The 16019-nt window shown below is 50.2% G+C and overlaps 1 protein-coding gene across 1 annotated transcript; it reads left to right on the top strand.

Annotated features, from left to right (window-relative positions):
* The first annotated feature begins 9519 nt into the window (after positions 1-9519).
* On the top strand, positions 9520-15445 carry RAB3A (RAB3A, member RAS oncogene family). The gene is made up of 5 exons (XM_066349899.1): positions 9520-9660; positions 10773-11000; positions 12709-12827; positions 13645-13769; positions 14638-15445. The coding sequence occupies exons 2-5, from the start codon at positions 10773-10775 to the stop codon at positions 14826-14828; spliced, it is 663 nt and encodes a 220-aa protein (XP_066205996.1). The 5' UTR covers positions 9520-9660; the 3' UTR covers positions 14829-15445.
* The last annotated feature ends 574 nt before the right edge of the window (positions 15446-16019 follow it).

Raw genomic sequence — 16019 nt, 5'->3', positions numbered from 1 at the left:
GCATGGGGGAGGGAAAAGACTGGTGGAGCCTACCCCTTGAGTTCTGGCTTGACCCCTGGCTGGTCAATGGGGGAGTGTGGCTTTAGGGTGTGGTCTGTCCTGGACTGTGTGGAGTCAGGCTGGGATACATTTTCCCTGGCCTGCAGGGAGAGGGATCTGCATTCATGGGGGTTAAAAACATCTGTGCTGAGTGGTGTGGTGGATCCTGGAGGGGATCTTAATCTGGAGGACACACACACAGCCCTGAGGGGTGAGGGCTGGGGTAAAAGGAGAGACTTAGGCCCTGGCCGGTTGGCTCAGTGGTAGAGTGTCGGCCTGGCGTGCAGGAGTCCCAGGTTCGATTCCCAGCCAGGGCACACAGGAGAAGCACCCATCTGCTTCTTCACCCCTCCCCCTCTCATTCCTCTCTGTCTCTCTCTTCCCCTCCCGCAGCCGAGGCTCCATTGGAGCAAAGTTGGCCCGGGCGCTGAGGATGGCTCTGTGGCCTCTGCCTCAGGGCTAGAATGGCTCTAGTTGCAACAGAGCGACGCCCCAGATGGGCAGAGCATCGCCCCCTGGTGGATCCTGGTTGGGCGCATGCAGGAGTCTGTCTGCCTGCCTCCCCGTTTCCTCTCCCTGCAGAATGCCTTGAATGGGGGAATGTGTGGCACTAAGTTTTGTCCAGTTCAAACTCTGGTGTTCTGAAGCTCTGGATGGGATGGTAAGGGGGCAGCAAAGAGAGGGCTTTGTGTGGGGACATCTCTGAAGACTGATGTGGCCTGTTGCTGCTTGTGCATCAGTTATTGCTTAAGTAGATGTAATTTCTGTCTTCAGTAATTTCTGTCTTCAGTGGTGTCTCTGGGTGTACTTGTTCTCTCTGGCCCCAGGAACCCCTGCTGGCCCCCCCACATTCTCCCTCTTATAGAACAATAACAAAAGCACATAATCCTCCCCGTCAGAATCTCCTGATTCTTTTTTTTTTTTTGTATTTTTCTGAAGCTGGAAACGGGGAGAGACAGACAGACAGACTCCCGCATGCGCCCGACCGGGATCCACCTGGCACGCCCACCAGGGGCGATGCTCTGCCCACCAGGGGGCGATGCTCTGCCCCTCCGGGGCGTCGCTCTGCCGAGACCAGAGCCACTCTAGTGCCTGGGGCAGAGGCCAAGGAGCCATCCCCAGCGCCCGGGCCATCTCCGCTCCAATGGAGCCTTGGCTGAGGGAGGGGAAGAGAGAGACAGAGAGGAAGGAGGGGGTGGGGGTGGAGAAGCAAATGGCCGCTTCTCCTATGTGCCCTGGCCGGGAATCGAACCCGGGTCCCCCGCACGCCAGGCCGACGCTCTACCGCTGAGCCAACCGGCCAGGGCAGAATCTCCTGATTCTTAGGGGGCCCAAGACTCCCCCTAGAGAGGCCTCCTAGGCCTTAATTTCCCCTCTATAGCCTGATCCTAGCATTTGTGTAAACTTTGGTTGAGGGATATTGTCTGTAACCACTCTGAAATATTTTGGAAATTTGAGGCACTGAACATTTTTCTGGGATAAATAAACACTATTACCCTAAACTAGTATTACGTCTATTTAATGGATAGGGGAACTGAAGCATAGAGCGATCCTGTTGCCTGCTCAAGGCCACGCAGCTAAGCTCTGTACATTAGCCAGTGGCGCCCCCTGGTGGCAAGAGGTGCGCTGAATTTGGGGGTTCCTGCTTGCCTGGCCCGCCACATCTTGCTTGTTGGAGCTCAGCCTGGGTGGGAACGGCCTCACTGGTAGAAGACAAGGCGGTTCTGTGTTCAAGTCTCAGGTTCAATTCCTGGAAGACTCAGTATTCTACCCCTCAACTTTCTTCCCAGCATGCCTGAAAATTTATGCATTACACAGTTCCTCGCAGCAGCCTCTGGCTTCCAGAACAGCTGGCTTCATTACTAAATTATTCCATTGATAATTCATCATCATCACAATAAATGATCAAGTTCCACAGATGAAGAATTAACCATCATCTAGGTCATGAACTTAGTGTGTTTCCTTCCAGACCTATAAAAGGCAGAGATTTAGGGGATGATTATTTACAACTTTTTCTCCCTCCCCCTTTACTTACAAGTAATACAGGTTCACTATAGATAATCTATGTAAATAAAAATGTAAATGTTCATTTGTTCAAAATCTTAAATCTCCAAAAGTTTTTAACCGATTGCTTTGAAATTTTGATACAACGTTGCATTCAAATACACACCCTTTTTTATATACCTACTATTATATATAGATGTCACACCTGTGACAGGTAAAAACATGCTTTTTTTTTTGCTTGACCTGTGGTGGCGCAGTGGATAAAGCGTCGACCTGGAAATGCTGAGGTCGCCGGTTCGAAACCCTGGGCTTGCCTGGTCAAGGCACATATGGGAGTTGATGTTTCCTGCTCCTCCCCTCTTCTCTCTCTCTCTCTTTCCTCTCTAAAAATGAATTTAAAAAACCAAAAAAAACAAAAAATACCATGCTTTTTTTGAAAAACAGCGCCATCTGTTGGACATAAAAGCAACACACGCTATACTAAATATTTTACAATTCCATTTCAATGTTTCCGATTTACAATCCATTTACATGCAGCCAGACTTGAGGAAGCACAGTTGTGAGCATGGCGATAGCATTCTGCAGCTTCAGATCTGCTTCATCCTCAACAGAATGAACGCAACAGGCTGAGAGTGGCTGAAAGACGTCAATGAAAAACAGCAGATCAGTGTCAAACACGACTCCGTGCTCAGCAATCACGCGATTACAATAGCCTTGCATTCTGGTACAACCCAGCTGATGATTATAGTTTGTTTGTTTTTTTGTTGTTGTTGTTTTCTTTTACAGAGACAGAGAGAGAGTCAGAGAGAGGGATAGACAAGGTCAGGCAGACAGGAACAGAGAGAGATGAGAAGCATCAATCATTAGTTTTTCATTGCGCATTGCAACACCTTAGTTGTTCATTGATTGCTTTCTCATATGTGCTTTGACCGCGGGCCTTCAGCAGACCGAGTAGCCCCTTGTTGGAGCCAGCGACCTTGGGTCCAAGCTGGTGGGCTTTTGCTCAAACCAGATGAGCCCGCGCTCAAGCTGGCGACCTCGGGGTCTCAAACCTGGGTCCTCTGCATCCCAGTCCGATGCTCTTTCCACTGCGCCACCGCCTGGTCAGGCTGATGATTATAGTTTGAGCCGGCATGTTCTCATCGGCACTATGACTGAAGTGTGTCCTTACTGCAAGGCTCCGACATTTAATGGAGAAACAAAAAGAATGTGTAGCACCGCTGGAAAAATTAAACTGCCTCAACCTGGAGAACCGCCAGAGCCATTAAAAACTCTGCTTGCTGGAGCCTGACCTGTGGTGGCGCAGTGGATAAAGTGTCAACCTGGAAACGCTGAGGTTGCCGGTTCAAAACCCTGGGCTTGCCTGGTCAAGGCACATATGGGAGTTGATGCTTTCTGCTCCTCCCCCCTTCTCTCTCTCTCTCTCTCCCCTCTCTATAATGAATAAATAAAATATTTATTAAAAAAAAAAAAAAAAAAAAAAAACTTTGCTTGCCGGATATACCGCCAAATAAAAGCATTTCCTATGTGACATCGGGAAATAGAACTCATGCTTCCAAATGACGTTGTTCGGTGCAGAAATTGTAACAGCTCAATTCATGCCGACTTTCAAAGTGAAAGGTCAAATTTATCGTAAAGCCAGCTCCCTGCTTCTGTTACCAAATTCCTACAAATGTATTTCATCGGTAATGGCAATGATGAATTGAATGCACATTGTGGAATTTCTACTGGCATAAAAAGGTCCATCGTTTCCCAACTGCAAGAGCTTCTTCATGAAAAAAACAATTTAGTGTGTTTATTCAAAACAGCAATTGACATGATGCCATCTGATACACACAAGATTGTTATTCATGCTGACAAAACAGCTGCTGGAGAACATGTGCGAAGATTCAATGCTTCAACTATAGACGAAGTGGCAATTGTTTTAGTCAGAGATCAATTCCAACCTAGAGATATTGTTCTTCATTGGAGAAACAATCCATTGACAAAAGTTGCAGGAACTCATCAATGCTATGATGCCCTGCAATATCCAATCATTTTGGGGATGGTGCCAATGGATATCACTTCAACGTTAAGATGATAAATCCAGTCAGTGGCGAAGAAACAAATATGAAATGCAGCGCAATAAACTTTTATTCATACCGATTAACGATTCAAGAGAATGAAGACAATCACATTTGGAAATGCTGTCAGTTGTTTCACCAATACATCGTAGATATGTATGCAAAAATCTAAACAGAACGTTTGATTTTCATCCGTTTGAATCAGACCAAGTTTCGCTCTGAAGAATACCATTCATTTGCGAGATGCAGTTGTAAATGACAGTAATACAACTAACATTGGAAGACTAATGATTTTGCCATCTTCATATACAGGCAGTCCACGTCATATGCATGAGTATGCTCAAGATGCAATTGCGTATGTTCGTCACCATGGGCATCCAGACCTATTCATTACATTCACATGCAATCCAGCTTGAGACGATATACAACAGCTCTTACTTCCTGGCCAGTCGCCAGTGGATAGGCATGACATCACAGCACGTGTTTTCAGACAGAAGCTGAAATCACTGATGAATTTCATGGTAAAACATGAAGTGTTTGGGTCTGTGCGCTGTAAAAAATGAGCAATGTCGTAGAAGCAACAATCTTTTTTTTTTTTCTGAATTTGGAAATGGGGAGGCAGTCAGACAGACTCCTGCACGCCGACCAGGATCCACCCGGCATGCCCACCAGGGGGCGATGCTCTGCCCATCTGGGGCGTCGCTCTGCCACAATCAGAGCCATTCTAGCGCCTGAGGCAGAGGCCACAGAGCCATCCTCAGTGCCCGGGCCAACTTTGCTCCAATGGAGCCTTGGCTGTGGGAGGGAAAGAGAGAGACAGAGAGGAATGAGAGGGGGAGGGGTGAAGAAGCAGATGGGCGCTTCCTCTGTGTGCCCTGGCCGGGAATTGAACCCGGGACTCCCGCACGCCAGGCCAATGCTCTACCACTGAGCCAACCGGCCAGGGCCAGAAGCAAGAATCTTGACAGGACCTTTCAAAGGTGAAGATGTCCTCATTCCTCACATTCTTATGATTCCAACGGATATGCCATTTCAATTTAAGAAATTGCAATTTCCAATTTGATTGGCGTTTGCAATCACCATCAACAAAGCTCAGGGCCAATCTTTAGAATGATGCGCTTTAGATCTACACAGATTGCTTCTCACATGGACAATTATATGTGTGTGTTCTAGACTCGGCAAACCAGACAATGGAACAACAAAAAATATTGTATACCCACAAGCATTGTGAAATTAAACATATTAGAAACGTGTGCTTTCTCTTTTCTTTCTTTTCCATTTAACCAGACTGAGCCACAGCAACGCGTGGCTGGGTACAGCTAGTTTGGAAATAATGGAAATATGAAGAATAACATTCAGTTATAACCTGACCTGTGGTGGCGCAGTGAGTAAAGCATCAACCTGGAATGCTGAGGTCCTCAGTTAGAGACCTTGGGCTTGCCCAGTCAAGGCACATACAAGAAGCAACTGAGAGATGATACTTCCAGCTCCTCCCTTCCTCCTGCCTTTCTCTCTCTTAAAAAAAAAAAAAAAAAAAAAAAATCAATAAATTGCCTGACCAGCTGGTGGCACGGTGGCTAGAGTGTTGACCTGGGACACTGAGGTCCCTGGTTCAAAACCCTGAGGTTGCTGGCTTGAATGTAGGGTTGCTGGATTGAGCGTGGGATCATAGACATGACCCCATGGTCACTGGCTTGAACAGAAAGGTCTCTGGCTTGAGCAACAGGTCACTGGCTCAGCTGGAGCCCCTGGTCAAGTCACATATGAGAAGCAATTAATGAACAACTAAAGTGACACAACTACAAGTTGATATTTCTCAACTCTCTCCCTTCCTGTCTGTCCCTGTCTATTTCTCTCACTAAAAAATAAAAAATAAATATATTTTTAAAAATTCAGTTATAACCTCACCCATAAACCATCTGCCTTCAGCATTTCACCTTATTTCCCCTGGGTTTTTCTCCACCCATTCATAAGAGCACTCATATATGCCCCTTCAATCTGGGCCAGAGGCATTCCTCCAACTCCCTCTTACTAATTGCACTCTACCCACACTGGCTTTCCATATCCCAAACATGGCTCCACCTCAGGGCCTCCTTTGCATATGCTCTACCCACCACCTGGAATGCTTCTTCTCCTCCTCATTCTCACCCTTTGGGTCTCAACTCAGTAAATCCTCCTCAGGGATGTCGTCTTTGACCCTCCCTCCTGTGCTGACACTGATGAAAGTTCTAAGGGATTCTTTGATTCATGTCCAGCATGCTCTCCAGACCATGATTCCAGGATGCCTGGGCCAGGTCCACTGCACCATCTTCAGTGTCCCCAAAGATAGACTTTGCCAATTTCAACAAGTCCCTTAACATCCTGAAGCATTTGTCACTTCATGGATAAAGTGGGCTCTTTGCGAGGGTCCCATACTCGCAACAACAGGTAACATTTAAGGAAAGTGTGTCCTGAGCCAAGCACTGAGATACATGCTTAAAGTTCAAATCAACTTTGCCTCTTTCTTCTTCCATTTCACAGATGTAGAAACTGAGGTCCATAGAGAGGGGACTGAAGTCTCTCACCTGCTCCAAGTCCCCCATTTTATGCTGTTGGGGTCTTTGCCTTTTTGGCCCACCCTAGACCCAAAGAAGAAGGTGGCAGAAGGTCTTCAGGGCCTGTTGGAACTTTCAGCCTTTGTGAATCCCTAGGGTGACTTTCAGGGCCTCAATTTGCCCTCTGTTAAGGGAGAAAAAGGCCTGCTTCACCTCCCTAACAGAACTGGAGAGGGGCTGCTGCTTAAGCTTGTTTAGTGAGTTCCAGCCTCAGGGTCTTTGAATTCAGTTGCTTCTCCCCCACTCTCGAACTCCTCTTCCTCCTCCTTCAGATTCCTGCTTAAATGTCACTTCCTCAGGGAGGTATTCTGTAAAATCCCTGGTCAAAGTCACTCTTCCTGCAATCATTCATTCATTTATCCATGTCATTTCATCACAGGTCACTTATTGTGTCACAGGTCAAGGTGCTCTCAGAGCTCACAGATGGTTAATGAATAAACACATCAACATAGTCATTCCTGATGTGTCAGGAAGAAAAAATATGATAACATGGTAGGAGGTGACAGGGTGAAACCTCTGGAAGGAGGTGGTGTTGATCAGAGACCTGAAGGGGATGAGAGAACCAGGTGAGGGGAGAATGAGGGGAGGGCTGGGGAAAATGTGCTCCAGGCAAAGGGAAGGGCAGGTGAAAATGTCCTGAGGCAGCATCACACCTGGAACCCAGAGGAATGTCTGACTGGAGAGGAAAGATGAGATGAGGGTAGCTGGTGGGGACCTTACAGGGACCTGGGTTTTGGGGAGGAGTTTGGACTTTATTCTGAGTGGGGAGGGATCTGGGAGGGTTTGAGGTGCTTCCTCCAGTGAGCTCTGTCGCCACTGACATGCAGGAGACAGCCAAAATATATCCCCTCATTCAACCATTCCTAATTCCAGAGCTAAATGCTCATTCGTAGTAATAAAGGCCTTGCATTGTTTTATGTTAAAACACAAATTTCTCTGGGCAGAAGCTGGTGCACATTGTTGTGGGATTTTTTTCCCTGAGGTAAAAACAGGTATTTCTGAGTACCACCCTCATATGAAGCCTGAAGAAGGAAGGTCAGGGAGCCAGCAGAGTTGCCTCGCAGGTCCTCATTTCCACTGCGTGCCTGGACCAGCCGGACCCAGAGTCCCACCCAGAGCTGAGACTTGGCTGCCAGTCTCTGCGGGAAGGGAGAAGAACCTGGGGTAGACTTACGTAGGTATGTATGTTTTTCTGAATTTTCTCAGTTCTCTGCAGTGGGATTGAGATGCTTTTATGGTTGAAGTAGGGGAGAGGGACAAAAATGTTACCCTTAGGTAAAACAGGTTTCCCAAACGCAAGCAGAGCTCCGGGGACGGTTCATACTTTCAGGACGCTAGGGGCATGCCTGGATTGAGGCCGCAGCCGTGATGTGCTAAATTATTCTGGTCTCCGCAGTTTGAGAGCTTTTATTATTATTTTTTTAATTTTTAAAATTGATTTGAGAGAGAGAGAAACATTGATTTATTGCTCCACATAGTTGTGTGTTCACTAGTTGCTTCCTGTTTGTGCCCTGATCCAGGATGGTACCCCCAACTTTGGCTCATGGGTAATAAGCTCTAACCAACTGAGCTACCTAGCCAGGACTGGGGAGCATTTTATAAACAGGAGGAGCTTCCCAGCCCGACTTTGCCTCCTGGGGAGCAATCAGTGGATCAGGATTATTTTGAGGCCATACGCCCCAGCTGGGTCTGTGGACTAGAGGGAGGTGGGGACAGGGACCTAGAATGGGGGCGAGGGTCTCGTTCTCCCGCACTCGCAATTCTGACTTTTCCTCCTCAAGATTAGGGGCACAGGGCAACGATGGATCATCCATCCCCTAGTCTCCACTCGGAGTCTTGTTTCCCCACGATAGAGGAAAGGGGTCTCTCCGGCTCTGTCTTTAACTCAGGAACCAGGGATGGGTGAGGCCTCCTCTAGCTCCGCGTCTTCTTTGTTGGGTCTCTAAGCCTCGCTCGCACCCTCTCTGTTCCCGGGTCTTTTATTGTAGGCTTCACAGGTTTAGGGGGCAGGCAATTTCTCTGCTCTACTTCCGCCTTTTCTTAGAATTTTTTCCCCGGAAAATGGGGCGCAGGTAGGGGAGGGCTTGTCAGAGCGCCCATCAGCCCCTTTCTTTCTTTTCTGGGAATTGGTGGGGAGAGGTGGCTCTCTTGTTTCCTATTTCTTCTTTTATTTCAAAAACAGCCCAGCCCACTATGGGGGTCTTAGACTTCAGAAAATGGATGGGGTCTCTCTCAACTCCTATTTCCACTTTTTCTTATCTTGTACTTATTTATTTTAAAACCCGTAAGTAGGGGGTATGGAGCAGCTCTCGACCTCTGTTCTTTTCTGAAATTGGGAATAGGGTGCGATTGACCAGGGGTCAGAGCATCCTGGCTTGGATGGGGATTGCCGGAGTTTCCCACCTGGGGTGAGCTGTAGCAGGGAGAAGGAACACTGCTTCACGATCCAGGCTCAGCCAAAACCTCAGCCAAAGCCTCAGCCTCGTCCACAACAGCTCGGGAGCCACCATTGGACAGAAGGAAGATAATAACCTCTGATTGGCTATTCGATCCAGCACTCGAAGCTTAAGCCAGTGAGAGGTTGGCGCAAGGCCCGCCTCCATAACGGGAGAGGCGGAGCCGGCAGGAGATTTCTCTCCTCCTGTGACGTTACCACCCTCTACTGGATACGCACGCTGGACCCCGCCCCACTTGTACGTCAATCTGTGTTGGAGTCCAGCCCCTCCTAGCTCTGCGGGCGTCAGAGGGCCACATCTTCTAGCTCGGCTCCGCCCCAGGATGGCGTCACTGCTATATCTGCATGTGAGGCCCCGCCCCGCTCTATGCAGGACGTCACCGCAGACTGCAGGGGCTCGAGCCGCTGCCGCGCAGCCCCGCATCAGCGTGCTGGGAGCTTGTCACCGCCGCTGCCAAAAAAGGTCCTCGTCGCTTAGGTCGCCACCGCATTGGTGCAGGGCAAGGTGAGCTCCTGGGTGGCCCAATGCGCTACCGCTCAAAGCACCTAAATAACCGTCATCTGGCTGATGGCAGAGGCAAGGGGGAAGGCCGAGGTTGGCAGAGGGTAAATGGAGAGAGGATGCAGCGGTCGTGGACCTGGGGAGGAGTAGGACACTGGCTCCCCTCACCTGCCCGACCCTCATTCCCCTTAACCCCCGCCTCTGCGGCGGAGGGGGAGGGGAGGTGAGTGCCTTGCGGGAAGCTGTGCGTGCGCGTGCGCGGGGTGTGCACACGCGTGTGCTCGGCCGCCTGTTTGGGGGTAGGTGCCCGTGTGTACCCTTGCATGTGTACCTGGCTCTGCTCGTTTGAGGGTCCTGATCCAAGTGTGTCCTTGCTGCACGCTTCTGGAGGAAAACGCATGGATTGTGCGTGTGCGTGCATGGCCGTGTGTATAAGTACACGGGGATGCGTGCCCATGTGGGCTACGTACACACACTTGCATGAGTGGAGAGCGCCGTGTGCACGTATGGGTTTGCATCTTTGTATACGCATGTCGGTGTGCAGACAGGTGTCTGCGTCTCTATGTAACGACTAAGTTCGACCCTCCTGTGCACGCGCGTTTATGGGTGTGTACCGTGCTGTGTGCACGTCAGTGTGTGCACGCTCCACCCCTATCACATGATGCAGCTGCCTCAGCTTGGTCTCCTTCAGCATAAGAGTGGGGGGGGGGGGGGGAAGAGGGGCTGCATACGTGCGTCCCTTCAGACGGTCCACGTGTTTCTTCGTTAGGTTCTGAAGAACATAAATGATTAATGGGGGGCGGGGCCAGCCTCAGTCACCCCCTCCCAGAGCAGCCATAGAGTTTAGGGTTACAGCTGACCTGGGGCACAGGCCTGCAGGAGGGGGCTGCAAGGGTTACCCCATCCCGGCTTCTCTGAGCTCCTTCCTGAAATACTGCCTCCTTCCCCTCTTTTCAAGGTCACAGTGGGCCCTCTTCCCTGGGCACCACAGTTAGTACTGGGGCTTCTGGTGGCACAGTAGTTTCTCTCGGTGGCTCTGGAGTTTTCTCCATTCTGGGCCTGGGCCTAGGAATAGTAGGGGACCCTTCACACTAGCCTGCGCCCCACATCCCCAGATGGCGTCCGCTACAGACTCGCGCTATGGACAGAAGGAGTCCTCGGACCAGAACTTCGACTACATGTTCAAGATCCTTATCATTGGTAACAGCAGCGTGGGCAAGACATCCTTCCTTTTCCGCTATGCAGATGACTCCTTCACGCCTGCCTTTGTCAGCACCGTGGGCATAGACTTCAAGGTCAAGACCATCTACCGCAACGACAAGAGGATCAAGCTGCAGATCTGGGTGGGTCCAGCTGGGGGCTCCTGGCTCCAACACTTTCCCTTCCTGGAAAAGCAGCCCCAGCTTTGCCTATCTCTTTCATTAATTCACACAACTGGGCATTTACCATGTACGTACTGTGTATCAAAGGCACAGAAGAAAGAGCCCCTGCTCCTTCATCAGAGCCTAATGCCCTAATCAGTACTCTGCAGGGATGTGTGTGTGGGGGGGCAATGCTGGGTCTTTCCTTTACCTGATATCTGCAGGAGCATCACTGAGCTTGGTGCCTCAGTTTCTCATCTGCAGGTTCTTCCATGTGAGTGTCTGAGGTTTCACCAAATGTTGGCTCCCAACCTCATTGCCTGGGACAGGCACAGCCATCTCCCCCACGGTCCTGACTGCCTCCCCCAACCCCACAGAGACCTGAAGGAGCCTGTTAGCTGCCAGGTCTCCTTCCTCATGCTGGGTAAACCCCACACCCCTCCTCTGGCCTAGGAGACCCTGCCTGGTCTGTCTCCCTTCATTGCTGCCTTTGCCTCTTCACTGTTCCTCAAACACACTGGGCAGTCCCACGTCAGCATCTTTGGCCTGGCTGTGTCCTCTGCCTGGATTGTCCTTCCCCTTACTGCCACATGCCTCACTTCCTTTAGTTTTTTTTGTTTTTGTTTTTTATTTTATTTTATTTATTGATTTTACAGAGACAGGAGGGGAAATGGAGTAAGACGTATCAGCTCATAGTTGCTTCACTTTAGTTGTTCATTGGCTGCTTCTTTATGCCTTGACTGGGCAAGCCTAGGGTTTTGAACCAGTGACCTCAGCATTCCAGGTCGACAATCTATCCAATGTGCCACCACAGGCCAGATCCTTTAGGGTTTTTTTTGTTTGTTTTCCTTAAAAAACATTTTAATGTTTTTTTTTTCTTTTTGTCTTTTTCTGAAGTTGGAAATGGGGAGGCAGTCTGCAGACTCCCGCATGCGCCCGACTGGGATCCACCAGGGGGCAATGCTCTGCCCATCTGGGACGTCGCTCTGTTGCAACCAGAGCCATTCTAACGCCTGAGGCAGAGGCCACAGAGCCATCCTCAGCGCCTGGCTAACTTTGCTCCAATGGAGCCTTGGCTGCAGGAGGGGAAGAGAGAGATAGAGAGGAAGGAGAGGGGGAGGGGTGGAGAAGCAGATGGGTGCCTCTCCTGTGTGCCCTGGCCGGGAATCGAACCTGGGACTCCTGCACGCCAGGCCGACGCTCTACCACTGAGCCAACTGGCCAGGGCCTTTCCTTTAGGTTTTAAAACCCTGCCTCAGCCCATACTGCCCATTGCTGTCAGGCCTTATTTTCCTCCTCAATCTTTATCACTTTCTGACATAGGACATTTTCCTCTTTTTCATGTGTTTATTATGTTTCCTGCATTGAGCTTAGTTCCACAAGGGTAGATTTTTATTTACTTTGTTTACAGCTGTGTCCCCAATGCCAGTGTGGTATATGGCACATGGTAGTGCCCTGTACATATGTATTGATGAATGAGGGAGTGATTCTGCAAGTACCAGACTCTAGGGTGATCGAGCACCATATTCTTGGTGCAGGCAGCAGCCTGGCTCTCCCTAGCCCCTTGTACCTCTGGGCAAGCCCTGCTCTTCTCTGGGTCTTGAGGGAGCTGAACTGGACTATCTCAGAGTTCATTTCCACTGAGGAATTTACATGTGGGTCGTCTCTGATCCCATATCTTCTTTCCCAGGACACTGCAGGGCAAGAGCGGTACCGAACCATCACTACAGCCTACTACCGGGGTGCCATGGGCTTTATTCTCATGTATGACATCACCAACGAGGAGTCCTTCAATGCCGTACAGGACTGGTAAGCACATCCTCACCCACTCAGGCTGTCTTCTGAGCCGGGTTTGGTGCAAAAGCCTGGGATGTAGGTTGATGAGGGCACCCCAGCCCCCCAGCAGATATGTAAATAACAATATTGGTGTCCCAGACATGTTGTTGACCTATAATCATTAAAACACAGCATCACTGGCTCAAAATAATGGGAATAAAAGAAACTAACATAGGAAAAAAGGTTTTGTGGGGAGGAGAGGACAGAAACTAAAAGGACAGTTTATACAGGTTAAAGGACATAAATACTTCCATTTTGGGCCTGACCAGGTGGTGACATAGTGGATAAAGCATCAGCCAGGGATGCTGAGGACCCAGGTTTGAAACCCCAAGGTCGCTGGCTTGAGCAAGGGGTCACTGGCTCAGCTGGAGCCCCCTGGTCAAGGTGTGTAGGAGAAAGCAATCAATGAACAACTGCAACTATGAGTTGATGCTTCTCATCTCTCTCCCTTCCTGTCCCCGCCCCTCTTGCTCTCTCACTTAAAAAAAAAAAAACATTTCTGCATAGAAGTAATGATAAATTTTAAGAAAATTTCTGATTTTACTGAGGAAGAAGAACTTTTCTCTGGGGACAGGGATCTGGGAAGAGTGGGAGAAGCTGCCTAAGAGATTTTGAAGATCAGGGAATTGCTGAAGCAGACACCCAGGGACAGCAGTATTTCTGGCAGGACAGAGGCTGTGGGATAACCCACTATATTCAAGGAATAACGATTAATAGGGCGTTTGCTGTGAGGTGAGGGAGCAGAGCTCAGTTCCTCTCAGCCCTATGCCACTTGTTGCCTCTCCTCCAGGTCAACCCAGATCAAGACCTATTCATGGGATAACGCCCAGGTGCTGCTGGTGGGGAACAAGTGTGACATGGAGGATGAGCGAGTGGTGTCGTCAGAACGCGGCCGGCAGCTGGCTGACCACCTTGGTGAGTACCCAGAGGACTGGACATCTACAGACTAGAAGAAGGACACCGAGGCCCTGAGAGGGAAGGGGACATGCCCAGGGTCTCACAGCAAAGCCAGATGGGGCCTAGATTCTAACCCAATTTATACTTTCTGCAAACTAGCCTTGACCTAGAAGCCATCTGAGGTAGACCTTGATAGATTTGTAGTTCACTATGCAGGAGTGAGTCATTCTGACACCCTTACTGCCCAGCCTCATACTGGGCGTTGCTGGATCAAGAGGCCTCCAGCTCTGTGGGATGGAGGGAGTTGGGCTGGGGAAGTTCAGTGGGGACTGCCTCAAAGGCTTTGTGGAGGAGGGTGGGTACATTGCATCTGGTACTTGATGGAAGGGAGGTTCTTCAGGCAGAGGGAACAACTTGGGCAAAGGCCAGAGGAGGGAAAGCCTATGCATTTTGGCAAACACTTGACACAGCTGCAGCATGAGGGTAACTGAGATGGATTGTGGCCAATCACACAGGTCCTGACCCCAAACGGAAGAGCTGGACTCTTCCAGTGGCAAGAGAGCCACAGAAAGTGTGAGCAGGGGCTGGCACGGCTGGATTTAAATGTCAGATGCCACCAGGGACAGTGTATGGGGCTGGACTAGGTGGTGGGAACAAGGCAGTGGGTTTTGCCAGGGCCCTGGGGACAATGAGAAGGGGATAGTTGTAGGATTAAGAAATGCAGAAAACACAGGTGTGACCCCGTTCAATGTTACTTCCTTATGGGACTTGCCAGTGCCTTTACAGTTAGTTGGCACTGGGAACTTCCAGGTTATTTCTGGCCTTAGAGAAGTGTCTTTGGGAGTGAGGGGCCCAGGGTCTTCACCCCTCCCTTTCCTGACCACAGGGTTTGAGTTCTTTGAGGCAAGTGCCAAGGACAACATTAATGTCAAGCAGACCTTTGAGCGCCTAGTAGACGTCATCTGCGAAAAGATGTCTGAGTCACTTGACACAGCTGACCCTGCCATCACCGGCACCAAGCAGGGCCCACAGCTCACGGACCAGCAGGCACCCCCTCACCAGGACTGTGCCTGCTGAGAGCTGGCCCACCGTCCCTGCCCTACCCTCCTCCTCCCACCAGGCCCCTCCTAGCCATGGGCACGAGACCCCTGCCCTAACTTAGCCCTAGCCTGTCACCCTTATTTATTATTGTAGCTATTTATTTATTTATTGGAGATGTCCCCTGGGGGCTTGGCACCACCACCCCCTGCACCATCCTATATACATAAAGCCCCGTCTCTGCTCTGCTGTGGCGTGTCGTGGCCCTGTGAACTCACCGCTCTTCTCTCCAGACCCCTCCCCTTTAAAAATTCACCCCCATCAATAGCTCTTGGTTTTGAAGAAGGGACCAGATGACACCTGAGGGCGGGGTGATAGGAGGTAGCAAGGCTAGCCAGCTTCTTGGCTGTGACATGGTGGGCCGAGGCCACAGTGAGATCTCAGCATGGACCACAAGATAGGTCAGAGCCTGGCAATAGCCCACCTAGTTCCTGGCCCCCAAATTTATGTTTTGGGGGGGAGGGGGCTGTTGTGGTTACTCAACACCCTGGGAACACAACTCCACAGACCTGTCTGACCTCATGAGTGTCAAATGTACCCCCAGCCCCCCAGGAGATGTCGTGACACTACACACACCCAATAAAACAAATGGACGATGCTGTGTTTATGAGTGCCGCCTGCCAGTGCTGGCTGTCATCACCCATGACATTTTCAGTCAGAGATAATTTAATGAAGTTTCCACAGTCCATGACCAGAAGATCACACTGGTGCTACACGGCCCTGCCTAAGGCTCCAGATCCTGGGAGCCAGCTGTAGGCTAGCTCCCTACCTTGTTCTAGAGCTCAGAGTCCAGTCCACAGTAGTGTTGAGGGGTTGGTACTTGGGACTGGCTGGTTGGCTAGGGCCCAGTGCTGAGCCTGGTCACAGAGGCTCCCAGTGAGAAGACCTGAGGAATGACTGTCCATTTTCATGGTTGTGCTCCAATGGAGAAGTTAAGGTCTGGTAGTGGGCTTGGAAGAGGCAGCCCAATCAGATACCCAAGTGTGGGGGGTGGGGCTGGAACTCGGCCCAAGACCCTAGCTTACTACCCCATCCGTCCAGGTGGGTGGTTGGCTGGAAATCAGTCTTAACCTGTCTGGCATCCTGTTGAGGGGATGCGGCAGCTCAGTCTGCACAGTACCACTCATGTTGGGGGCATCAGGGGGCCTGGGATCTATCCACACAAGGGGG

The sequence above is a fragment of the Saccopteryx leptura genome, chromosome 1 (genome assembly GCF_036850995.1).
Source record: "Saccopteryx leptura isolate mSacLep1 chromosome 1, mSacLep1_pri_phased_curated, whole genome shotgun sequence".
Taxonomy (NCBI): Eukaryota; Metazoa; Chordata; class Mammalia; order Chiroptera; family Emballonuridae; genus Saccopteryx; species Saccopteryx leptura.
This window is presented reverse-complemented; position numbering and strand designations above follow the sequence as displayed.

Excerpts from the sequence above, each read along its gene's own strand:
- RAB3A (XM_066349899.1), top strand. The coding sequence starts at position 10,773 with ATGGCGTCCGCTACAGACTCGCGCTATGGACAGAAGGAGTCCTCGGAC. Across the intron at positions 11,001-12,708 it reads GGATCAAGCTGCAGATCTGG|GACACTGCAGGGCAAGAGCG; the intron begins GTGGGTCCAGCT and ends CTTCTTTCCCAG. Across the intron at positions 12,828-13,644 it reads TTCAATGCCGTACAGGACTG|GTCAACCCAGATCAAGACCT; the intron begins GTAAGCACATCC and ends CCTCTCCTCCAG.